A 12,044-nucleotide genomic window follows, 5' to 3' on the forward strand; every position below is an offset into this window, starting at 1 on the left:
TAATAGTCAACATGGATTTATCAAAAACAAGTCATGCCAGACTAATCTGATCTCTTCCTTCGATAGAGCTACAAGCTGGGTAGATGCGGGGAATGCCGTGGATGTAGCGTACCTGGATTTCAGTAAGGCCTTCGACAAGGTCCCCCATGACCTTCTGGCAAGGAAACTTGTCCAATGTGGGCTAGGCAAAACTACGGTGAGGTGGATCTGTAATTGGTTAAGTGGACGAACACAGAGAGTGTTCACTAATGCTTCCTCTTCATTTTGGAAAGAAGTGACAAGTGGAGTGCCGCAGGGTTCCGTCCTGGGCCCGGTCCTGTTCAACATCTTTATTAATGACTTAGATGAAGGGCTAGAAGGCATGATCATCAAGTTTGCAGACGACACCAAATTGGGAGGCATAGCCAATAGTCCAGAGGACAGGAGCAGGATTCAAAACGATCTTGACAGATTAGAGAGATGGGCCAAAACTAACAAAATGAAGTTCAACAGTGACAAATGCAAGATACTCTACTTTGGCAGGAAAAATGAAATGCAAAGATACAGAATGGGGGACAATGCCTGGCTTGAGGGCAGTACGTGTGAAAAAGATCTTGGAGTCCTCGTGGACAACAAGTTAAACATGAGCCAACAATGTGATGTGGCGGCAAAAAAAGCCAATGGGATTTTGGCCTGCATCAATAGGAGCCTAGTGTCTAGATCTAAGGAAGTAATGCTACCCCTCTATTCTGCTTTGGTTAGACCACATCTGGAATATTGTGTCCAATTCTGAGCACCACAATTCAAGAGAGATATTGACAAGCTGGAATGTGTCCAGAGGAGGGCGACTAAAATGATCAAGGGACTGGAGAACAAGCCCTATGAGGAGCGGCTTAGGGAACTGGGCATGTTTAGCCTGAAGAAGAGAAGGCTGAGAGGAGATATGATAGCCATGTATAAATATGTGAGAGGAAGCCACAGGGAGGAGGGAGCAAGCTTGTTTTCTGCTTCCTTGGAGACTAGGACGCGGAACAATGGCTTCAAACTACAAGAGAGGAGATTCCACCTGAACACGAGGAAGAACTTCCTGACTGTGAGAGCCGTTCAGCAGTGGAACTCTCTGCCCCGGAGTGTGGTGGAGGCTCCTTCTTTGGAAGCTTTTAAGCAGAGGCTAGATGGCCATTTGTCAGGGGTGATTTGAATGCAATATTCCTGCTTCTTGGCAGAATGGGGTTGGACTGGATGGCCCATGAGGTCTCTTCCAACTCTTTGATTCTATGATTCTATGATTCTAAGTGGCCAGATACTGGTCAAAGGACATTTAGTAGAATACCAAGTCTGCAAACTTTGTGTTTTGTTTTGTTTGTTTGTTTGTTTTTAATGCAATGCAACTGTTTTGGTTTGCTCCTGACACGATAAATAAAATAAATAGAACAGTGGCAACAAGGCTGAGAAAGCAAATAACCTCTGACAGGGGTATTACTTGAAACCATGTAGATGTAAATAATACACACACACAAAGTACAAAGAAATCCAAAATTGCTTAAGTCAAAAAGTCGTAATGTATTCTTAATCACTCACACAATATGTTTTGTTCTTTTTTAAAAAAATGTCCTTCACAATAAGAGGTCAATAAGTCAAGGTATCTTGACAACTATCATTTCAAGTGGTGTTATGAACATACCAAAATACATGGCAAATCATAGCAGTTATCCATATCTAATGTTAAGAGAGTCACGTTGGCCAGTATAATCCTCTTGTTTGCCCACTGTTTTGTTTTATTAGAATAGCAGGTGGGTCAGGCCTACTTCCAAGGTGTGCCATGGTTTCAATCCCTAAACCAGTCTTGGGCACGTTCAGAGATGTCGCTCCAATACCAAGTTTATCCAAGTTTGGAATCAGATGCCCTCATTGACCATCTAGTAAAATACTATCTTTCCAGCATGCTCTTGCTCATCTGGAGACCACATTCATTTGGGTTCTAACCAAGATTTCGCTCCAAGTGAGCACATTTATGCACAAAAACCAAAATTAAGATGCTGCCAATTAGGGGCAACATAGGAAAGTGCTGGTGGAAAAGAAATCCAGATATTGGAACAGAGGCAAACCAGTCACAGATACCTTCCCAAAATCACGTTGACTCTTATTTAGGAATCACTGTTATCATACCATGATGATTACTACTTCCGCATCCATACTAAATCTATTATTATCTTCATAGATTTAAAATATTCTCCACTACATAGAACAGGCACACTTTGCACCCTGAAAAAATAAATAAATAAGAAAACCCACACAATCAGATTGAGGTCGGGATCTACTTTCCATACTGGATTTCTGCTCTGAGCTCATTGGTGATATAGGAAGTCAGGACAGTGAGCAACTTTTCCTGAATGGCCGCGTTTCCCATGACGAGGGCAATGAGCTGCGCAGCGTCCGTCCAGTCTAAATTGCTGATGATGGCGAAGGCGCGGTCGTAAAGCCTCCGCTGCTCCACGGGAGGCAATTCCAGGAGGATCTGAGGAATGGGCTTGAACTGTCCGCTGGTCATCCAGGCCCCGATCAAACCACCGACGGCACCGCCTTGGGAAGCAACACAGAAAGACATTTAAAAAAACATCACAGCTGGAGGAGAGTCTACTGAACAAGCCAGAACCTACTGCATATCAGTACTGCCATCTGTTGAGGAGTTATGAAGGTGGAGGCATTACTTTTCATTCAACCCATGTACATACATACATGGCTGGATTTGCACTTTTAAAGTGTCCCTCTTCCAACTGATAAACAGATTCAACTTAAGGACAAATCTACAGAGCCAATGGGATTTTGGCCTGCATCAAGAGGAGCATAGTGTCTAGATCTAGGGAAGTCATGCTCCCCATGCTCTATTCCGCTTTGGTGAGACCACACCTGGAATATTGTGTCCAATCCTGGACCCCACAATTCAAGAGAGATATTGACAAGCTGGAAGTGTCCAGAGGAGGGCGACTAAAATGATCAAGGGTCTGGAGAACAAGCCCTATGAGGAGCGGCTTAAGGAGCTGGGCATGTTTAGCCTGCAGAAGAAAAGGCTGAGAGGAGACATGATCGCCATGTATAAATATGTGAGAGGAAGCCACAGGGAGGAGGGAGCAAGCTTGTTTTCTGCTTCCTTGGAGACTAGGACGCGGAACAATGGCTTCAAACTACAAGAGAGGAGATTCCATCTGAACATGAGGAAGAACTTCCTGACTGTGAGAGCCGTTCAGCAGTGGAACTCTCTGCCCCGGAGTGTGGTGGAGGCTCCTTCTTTGGAGGCTTTTAAACAGAGGCTGGATGGCCATCTGTCAGGGGTGATTTGAATGCAATGTTCCTGCTTCTTGGCAGAATGGGGTTGGACTGGATGGCCCATGAGGTCTCTTCCAACTCTATGATTCTATAATTCTATGATTCTATGACTGCCTGTACAGGACTGGCTCAACAACGGCTTACTCACCTACGGCTATGCCGGGAGGACCTCCCACCAATCCCCCAACAAAAGCAGTGGCACCGGCCACCAACGCGCCCCGTCCAGAGTGCTTGACGGCCGCCTTCATTTTCCGCTCTTCTGAGACATGGCACAGGAGCTGCATCACGTCATTCACGTTGACAGGCATCTTGCATGGGCTGCACCTTCAAAGAATATTACATCGAGAGCTTTAACACAATGGAGGTGGTTTCTTCCTGTCATTCAGCCACATGGACTCATGGCCATTTGGGTCAGGGATTTGGGGAGATATAGTCAAAAAATGTGGATATTTCTTAGATGGGCTTATATGCATATCAGAAATAGACATAGAAACATTTGAGTGAGCTCTCACCTGGAAGTCTGTGCGAACTACTTCAGTAGATCCTGTTCTAAAATACAGCTTGCAAATGGTACTACAGTTCCCAAATTGCCTCCAACAAGGGTCAAACGCTAAAGTTGCCAATAAAGTAAAATCCTTTCCGGAACAAGGCTGGGCATGGTTTTGCTTGCGTGAAAGTGGTTTTAAAAAGTAGAAGAGAAAGTAGAATAACAGGGAAACTCAATAAGCAACTCAACTTCTCTTTTCTGTCTCCAAAACTTGCCTGTTCCACAAGCTGAATGTTACCATGCGAGACATCTGATTCAATCCCTCACTCAATATGGGACCTCCAGCTAAAGGTAAAGGTCTTCAGTGGTTCTCAACCTGTGGCTACCCAGATGTTTTGGCCTACGACTCCCAGGAATCCCAGCCAGTTTACTAACTGTTAGGATTTCTGGAAGTTGAACATGAAAACATCTAGGGACCCACAGGTTGAGAACCACTGGTGCAAAACCAAGGTTACAACATCTGTTATAGAACTCCAATATGCTGATGACAATGCCATCTGTGTGTATTCATAGAATCATAGAATCAAAGAGTTGGAAGAGACCTCCTGGGCCATCCAGTCCAACCCCATTCTGCCAAGAAGCAGGAATATTGCATTCAAATCACCCCTGACAGATGGCCATCCAGCCTCTGTTTAAAAGCTTCCAAAGAAGGAGCCCCCACCACACTCCGGGGCAGAGTTCCACTGCTGAATGGCTCTCACAGTCAGGAAGTTCTTCCTCATGTTCAGATGGAATCTCCTCTCTTGTAGTTTGAAGCCATTGTTCCATTGCATCCTAGTCTCCAGGGAAGCAGAAAACAAGCTTGCTCCCTCCTCCCTGTGGCTTCCTCTCACATATTTATACATGGCTATCATATCTCCTCTCAGTCTTCTCTTCTTCAGGCTAAACATGCCCAGCTCCTTAAGCCACTCATCATAGGGCTTGTTCTCCAGACCCTTGATCGTTTTAGTCGCCCTCCTCTAGACACATTCCAGCTTGTCAACATCTCTCTTGAATTGTGGTGCCCAGAATTGGACACAATATTCCAGATGTGGTCTAATCAAAGTGGAAAAGAGGGGTAGCATTACTTCCCTAGATCTAGACACTATGCTACAAGCCACTCTGAACACCTTCGCAGAAACATATGAGAAGCTCGGCCTGTCATTGAACATCGAGAAAACTAAAGTGCTCTTCCAGCAGTCATTGGCCAACCCCTCTCCAATGCCAGAAATACAGCTTAATGGTGTCACATTAGAAAATGTGGACCATTTCCGCTCCCTTGGCAGCCACCTCACCACAAAAGTCAACATTGACACTGAAATACAACACCGGCAGAGCTCTGCGAGTGAAGTGTTTTTCCAAATGAAGCAGAGAGTGTTTGAGGACTGGGACATCCATAGGGATACCAAGGTGTTTGTTTATAATGCTATTGTCCTCCCAACTCTGCGAGACGTGGAATGTCTACAGACGTCACATGCAACTTCTGGAACGATTCCATCAGCACTGCCTCCGGAAAATCCTACAAATCTCCTGGGAAGATAGGTGGCGAAATGAAGCAGAGAGTGATTGAGGACCGGGACATCCGTAGGGATACCAAGGGGCTTGTTTATAAAGCCATTGCCCTCCCAACCCTGCTATACGCCTGCGAGACAAGGACTGTCTACAGACGTCACATGCAACTCCTGGAACGATTCCATCAGCGCTGCCTCCAAAAAATCCTGCAAATCTCTTGGGAAGACAGATGGACAAATGTCAGTGTGCTGGAAGAAGCAAAGACCACCAGCACTGAAGTGATAGTCCTACGCCATCAATTCTACTGGACCGGCCACGTGTCCGGATGCCTAACCACCGTCTCCCAAAGCAGTTGCTCTACTCCGAACTCAAGAATGGAAAACGAAATGTTGGTGGACAGGAAAAGAGATTGAAAGATGGGCTCAAAGCCAACCTTAAAAACTCTGGCATAGACACTGAGAACTGGGAAGCCCTGGCCCTTGAGCGTTCCAGCTGGAGGTCCGCTGTGACCAGCAATGCTGTAGAATTTGAAGAGGCACGAATGGAGGGAGAAATAGAAACATGCCAAGAGGAAGGTGTGTCAAGCTAACCCCGACCGAGACCACCTTCCACCTGGAAACCGATGCCCTCACTGCGGAAGAAGATTCAGATCAAGAATAGGGCTCCACAGTCACCTACGGACGCACCGCCAGGACACCGATCTTGGAAGACAATCCTACTCGGACAACAAGGGATCGCCTAAGTAAGTAAGTAATCCTTTTGGAAGATGTCCAGAGAAAGTGACCCCACCACCTTTATAGGCAGTTGATTCCACTTCTGGAATGAGCTTACTGTCAAGAAGTTCCTTACAATCAGGAAATCAGGAAGTCCTTCCTAATGTTTAATGTTAATCTCTTTCCCTGCCATTTGAATTCATTACTTCATGTCCTAGTCTTTAGAGCAGCAGAAAGCCCAGTTTTCCATCTGTGTTTCAAATGGTTTCATGTTTTTTATCTAATCATAGACTAACAGAGTTGAAAGAGACCACATAGACCACATAGACCACGTAGTCCAACCCATTCTGCAATGCAGGACAAGCACAATCAAAGCAGCCCAGACAGATGGCCATCCAGACTTTTGTTTCAAAGCCTGTAAGGAAGGAGGCTATTGTATTTTAATCGTGTCGTAACTCACCTGGCATCTTGGGAAGAGGCAGAAAAGAAATAACAACAAGAACCACAACAACAACAATATAAAGTTGTTATTGTTGCTTTAAAACCCAGCTGCTTTGAGTCCCCTTCTGGAGAGATAAATAATAAATCTATTTAAATAAAAATGTAATGTTTGTTTGTGGGATTAACATAATTCAAAAACCACTGGACGAATTGACACCAAATTTGGACACAAGACACTTCTCAGGCCAACAAGTGACCATCACTCATAAAAACACTGAAAAACACAGCGGAAGAGACTTAAAAAGCCAGAAAACAACATGATACATTACAACACATGTGCGAAACCAGATATATACACAAGCACACATATATACACATAAACACAAATATACGCACACACATATACACATAGAATCATAGAATCAAAGAGTTGGAAGAGACCTCATGGGCCATCCAGTCCAACCCCCTGCCAAGAAGTGGGAATTTTGCATTCAAAGCACCCCTGACAGATGGCCATCCAGCCTCTGTTTAAAAGCCTCCAAAGAAGGAGCCTCCACCACACTCCGGGGCAGAGAGTTCCACTGCTGAACGGCTCTCACAGTCAGGAAGTTCTTCCTCATGTTCAGATGGATAGAATCATAGAATCATAATACAAAACACGTATACACAGACTGGGCCACAGCAACACATAGCGGGGACGTCTAGCCTATATAAATGAAATGTAATGTTCATTTGTGGTATTAATATAACTCAAAAACCACTGGACGAATTGACACAAAATTTGGACACTACACTCTTAACAAACCAATGAGTGACCATCACTCATAAATCTCTCCCAAAATACAGCGGAAAGGACTTAAAAACAAAAGAAACTAAACGGCAATACAGTGCATATTTCCAATTTCCTATTCCTGGACTGCAACTCCCAGCAATCTTCCAAATAGGTAAGATAGATAGATTAGATAGATAGAGATAGGTAGGTAGGTAGATAAAGCAATCAATCAGGAGGACTGCTGGGAGTTACAGTCCAAGAATAGGTAGAGTAGGAAGAAAGGAGAGAAAGAAAAAAGGAAAGATAAAGGGAGGGGAAGGAAGGAAAGAGGTAGAGAAGGAAGGAAGGAGAGAAGGAAAGAAAAAAGGGAAGGAAGAAAGGAGAGAAAGGGGAAGGAAAGTTGGCCACAGCAAGGCATGGTGGGTACAGCTAGTACAATAATAATACTTAGGTGATCCCTCGTAGTCCGAGGATGATGGTCCTCCAAGTGTAGTATCTTGGCGGTGGGTACGTAGGTGACTGTGGAGTCATGATCTGCATGTTCTCCCGCAGTGAGGGCATTGGTTTCCAGGTGGAAGGAGGTCCCAGTCTTGGCACGTTTCTCTCTTTCACCCTCCATTCATGCCTCTCCAAATGCTACAGCACTGCTGGTCACAGCTGACCTCCAGCTGGAGCACTCAAGGGCTCCACAACGACTGGAGTTGTGCACTCCCAGGATGATGATAATAATAATAATAATAATAATAATAATAATAATAATAATAATGACCTTCCTGGCACTAGAAGCCCAACTTACAACACTTTCCAAGTCTCTTTTGACATTCAGATAGTTGTACTTACAATTTCCCTATGTCCTTCAGACCCCAAACTTCAGAATGGAAGATTGCCAGCTATAGTCCCCACATTAAAATCATATAAACGCCTTCCACAGCAAGTCTTGTATGCAAGCCACAAACCACCCAGATCTGCCTGGCTGCAGTGCAACAGAAGTGCCTGGGAAAGTGTCTTCTTCTTCTTATTACACAACTGAGGGGTTCTGCAAGCTGTAGTCTAAAATAAGCAACTTTTGCCCTCTCTGCCGTTGCCCGGAGGTCATCGTCCCAGGGCTGGTCACATGCAAACCATCCCAGCCATGCATTGTGTGTCTCTCTCCATTTGATGCACAAACACAAACTGAAGGATCATTGATACTTTCAATAGTGTTTCAATAAACTTTGGAAAAAACTAGGTAACCAGTACTTTTGGAAGTAAATAATAATAATAATAATAATAATAATAATAATAATAATGGGATTCTTGCAGCCCAAGAACAAGCCATTAGAACCAATGCCATCAAAGCCAGAATTGAAAAGTTGACGACAGATCCCAGATTGGATCACACGTCGGACCCTTCCCAAGTGTCTAGGACTGTGTGATGTATCGGCAAATGATGTGTGCAGATCCCAGTAGGGTGGTCTTCTGCAGCTGTCAGATTGTCATTTTGTCAGCGCCGATTGTGTTTAAGTACAAGCCAAAGTCTTTAGGCACTGCACCCAGTGTGCCAATCACCACTGGGACCACCTTGACTGGTTTGTACCAGAGTCTTTGCAGTTCAATCTTTAAATCCTCATATCGTGTCCAGTTGTTTCTCTGCAATCCTGCTGTCACTTGGGATTGCAACATCGTCGATCCATACTTTGTTTTTTAACATGGTTGTGAGGTCAGGAGTGTTGTGCTCTAGAATTCTTGTCTGTCGGAATTCGGAAATCCCAGATGAGTTTGAAGTGTTTATTTTCTGTAACTATTTCCGGCTTGTAATTCCACCAGTTCTTTGTCGCAGGCAGATGGTGTTTGTGGCACAAGTTCCAATGAATCCCCTGAGCAACGGTGTTGTGCCTCTGCTTGGAGTCTGTCTGCATGATCTTCTTGCAGCAGCTGAGGATGGGATCTATTGTTTCATCTGCTTCCTTGCAGAGTCTACACTTGGGACCTGCCGTCGACTTTTCAATTCTGGCTTTGATGGCATTGGTTCTAATGGCTTGTTCTATTTTATTATAAAATAGTCCAAGACGCTTGGGAAGTGTTCGACTTGTGATTGTGTGATACGAAATCCAGCATAGAGATCTCGTTTCCTATGACATATTGTATCAGTAAAATAATATTAAAGTAATAATTATTAAAATACCTTTTGTGGCAGTAAAATAATATTAAAATACTAATTATTAAAATACCCTTTGTGTCAGTAAAATAATAATTGTTAAAATCATAATTATTGTTGCGATTTTTATATTAAATTATTATTATTATTATTATTATTATTATAAAATAGTCCAAGAAGCTTGGGAAGTGTTCGACTTGTGATTCTGTGATACAAAATCCAGCATATAGATCTCGTTTCCTATGACATATTGTGTCAGTAAAATACTATTAAAGTAACAATTATTAGAATACCTTTTGTGTCAGTAAAATAATATTAAAATACTAATTATTAAAATACCTTTTGTATCAGTAAAATAATAATTATTAAAATAATAATAATAATAATAATAATTATTATTATTATTATTATTATTATTATTTAGTCCAAGAAGCTTGGGATGTGTTCGACTGATTCTGTGATACCAAATCCAGCATAGAGCTATGGTTTGCTGTGACATAAAATAATATTACAATAATAATTATTAAATATATATTGTTGTTATTATATTAAATTATCATTATTATTATTATAAAATAGTCCTAGGGACATTTGCGATGTCTTCGACTTGTGATTCTGTGATACCAAATCCAGCATAGAGATCTCATTTGCTGTGACATAAAATAATATTAAAATAATAATTATTAAGTATATATTATTGTTGTTATTATATTAAATTATTATTATTATTATAAAATAGTCCTAGACACTTGGGAAGTTTTCGACTTGTGATTCTGTGATACCAAATCCAGCATCTAGATCTCATTTGCTGTGACATAAAATAATATTAAAATAATAATTTTAAAATCTTGTTGTTATTAGTAGATTGGAATATTATATAATAATAATAATAATTATTATTATTATTATAAAATAGCCCCAGACACTTGGGAAGTCTTCGAATTGTGATTCTGTGATAAGAAATCCAGCATAGAGATCTCGTTTGCTGTGACATAAAATACTATTAAAATAATAATTATTAAATATATATTATTGTTGTTATTATATTATATTAAATTATTATTATTATTATTATTATTATTATAAAATAGTCTTAGACACTTGGAAAGTCTTCAACTTGTGATTCTGTGATATGAAATCCAGCATAGAGATCTCATTTGCTGTGACATAAAATAATATTAAAATAATAATTATTATATATATATTGTTGTTGTTATTATATTAAATTATCATCATTATTATTATTATTATAAAATAGTCCTAGACACTTGGGAAGTCTTCGACTTGTGATTCTGTGATACCAAATCCAGCATATTATTATTATTATTATTATTATTATTATAAAATAGTCCTAAACACATGGGAAGTCTTCGACTTGTGATTCTGTGATACCAAATCCAGCATATTATTATTATTATTATTATTATTATTATTATAAAATAGTCCTAAACACATGGGAAGTCTTCGACTTGTGATTCTGTGATACCAAATCCAGCACAGAGATCTCATTTGCTGTAACATAAAATAATATTAAAATAATAATAATTATATATATATATATATTGTTGTTGTTATTATATTAAATTATCATTATTATTATTATTATTATTATTATTATTATAAAATAGTCCTAGACACTTGGGAAGTCTTCGACTTGTGATTTTGTGATACCAAATCCAGCATAGATATCTTGTTTGCTGTGATATAAAATAATAATTATTAAATATATATTATTGTTGTTATATTAAATTATTATTATTATTATTATTATTATTATTATAAAATAGTCCTAAACACATGGGAAGTCGTCGACTTGTGATTCTGTGATACCAAATCCAGCACAGAGATCTCGTTTGCTGTGACATAAAATAATATTAAAATAATAATTATTATATATATATTGTTGTTATTATATTAAATTAAATTATCATTATTATTATTATAAAATAGTCCTATGCACTTGGGAAGTCTTCGACTTGTGATTGTGTGATACCAAATCCAGCACAGAGATCTCGCTTGCTGTAACATATTGTGTTTTTTTGTATCAGTAATAAGAACACACTAACCACAAAGGCTACAGAGATGATACAGTAGCTCTGGAGCCCCCTCTGCCAAAGAGGGCTGGCTTCCTCTCCAAACTACAACTCCCATGACCCTGTAGCAGGGAGGCAGGGCAGTGGAGAGGCCAAGGGAGCCTCCACCGGGCTGCCCTCCTTCCTCTTCCTCTTCCTCTTCCTCTTCCTCTTCCTCTTCCTCCTCCCCTGCCCTTCCTTCCAGACCCAGATCCCAGCCAGCAAAAGCTGCTTTCCTACCTTTCCCAGGGCGTCCCCTGACGTCATCACGGGCCCAGCCCCGCCCCCTCGGCCAAAGGGAAAGAGAGACGTCACTCAGACGAAAGGGGCGGGGCTTCTCCCTTCCTGGCTCAAGGCTAGGACAGCCACACTCCTGGGCATGCAAAAGGAAATCACTCCAGAGCACCCCCGACAGATGGCCATCCAGCCTCTGCTTCAAAGCCTCCAAAGAAGGAGTCTCCAGCACACTCCTGGGCAGAGAGTTCCACTGCTGAACAGCTCTCACAGTCAGCAAGTTAGAATCATAGAATCATAGTGTCGGAAGAGGCCTCTTGGGTCATCCAGT

General features: G+C 41.4%; 1 protein-coding gene across 3 annotated transcripts; it reads right to left on the bottom strand.

Moving 5' to 3' along the window:
* Positions 1-1,522: 1,522 nt before the first annotated feature.
* On the bottom strand, positions 1,523-11,794 carry C8H19orf12 (chromosome 8 C19orf12 homolog). 3 transcript variants are annotated; one of them, XM_060788080.2, is made up of 3 exons: positions 11,720-11,794; positions 3,455-3,630; positions 1,523-2,562 (listed from the first exon to the last, which is right to left on the bottom strand). In XM_060788080.2, the coding sequence occupies exons 2-3, from the start codon at positions 3,612-3,614 to the stop codon at positions 2,297-2,299; spliced, it is 426 nt and encodes a 141-aa protein (XP_060644063.2). In that variant the 5' UTR covers positions 3,615-3,630; positions 11,720-11,794; the 3' UTR covers positions 1,523-2,296. The 3 variants fall into 3 exon arrangements, with proteins under 3 accessions (XP_060644063.2, XP_060644064.2, XP_060644062.2); XM_060788081.2 differs by lacking the exon at positions 11,720-11,794 and adding an exon at positions 11,474-11,596; XM_060788079.2 differs by lacking the exon at positions 11,720-11,794 and adding an exon at positions 8,111-8,297.
* Positions 11,795-12,044: the final 250 nt, after the last annotated feature.

This window comes from Anolis sagrei, chromosome 8, assembly GCF_037176765.1.
Source record: "Anolis sagrei isolate rAnoSag1 chromosome 8, rAnoSag1.mat, whole genome shotgun sequence".
Lineage (NCBI taxonomy): Eukaryota > Metazoa > Chordata > Lepidosauria > Squamata > Dactyloidae > Anolis > Anolis sagrei.

Excerpts from the sequence above, each read along its gene's own strand:
- C8H19orf12 (XM_060788080.2), bottom strand. The coding sequence starts at position 3,614 with ATGCCTGTCAACGTGAATGACGTGATGCAGCTCCTGTGCCATGTCTCA. Across the intron at positions 2,563-3,454 it reads TCCTCCCGGCATAGCCGTAG|GCGGTGCCGTCGGTGGTTTG; the intron begins GTGAGTAAGCCG and ends TTGCTTCCCAAG.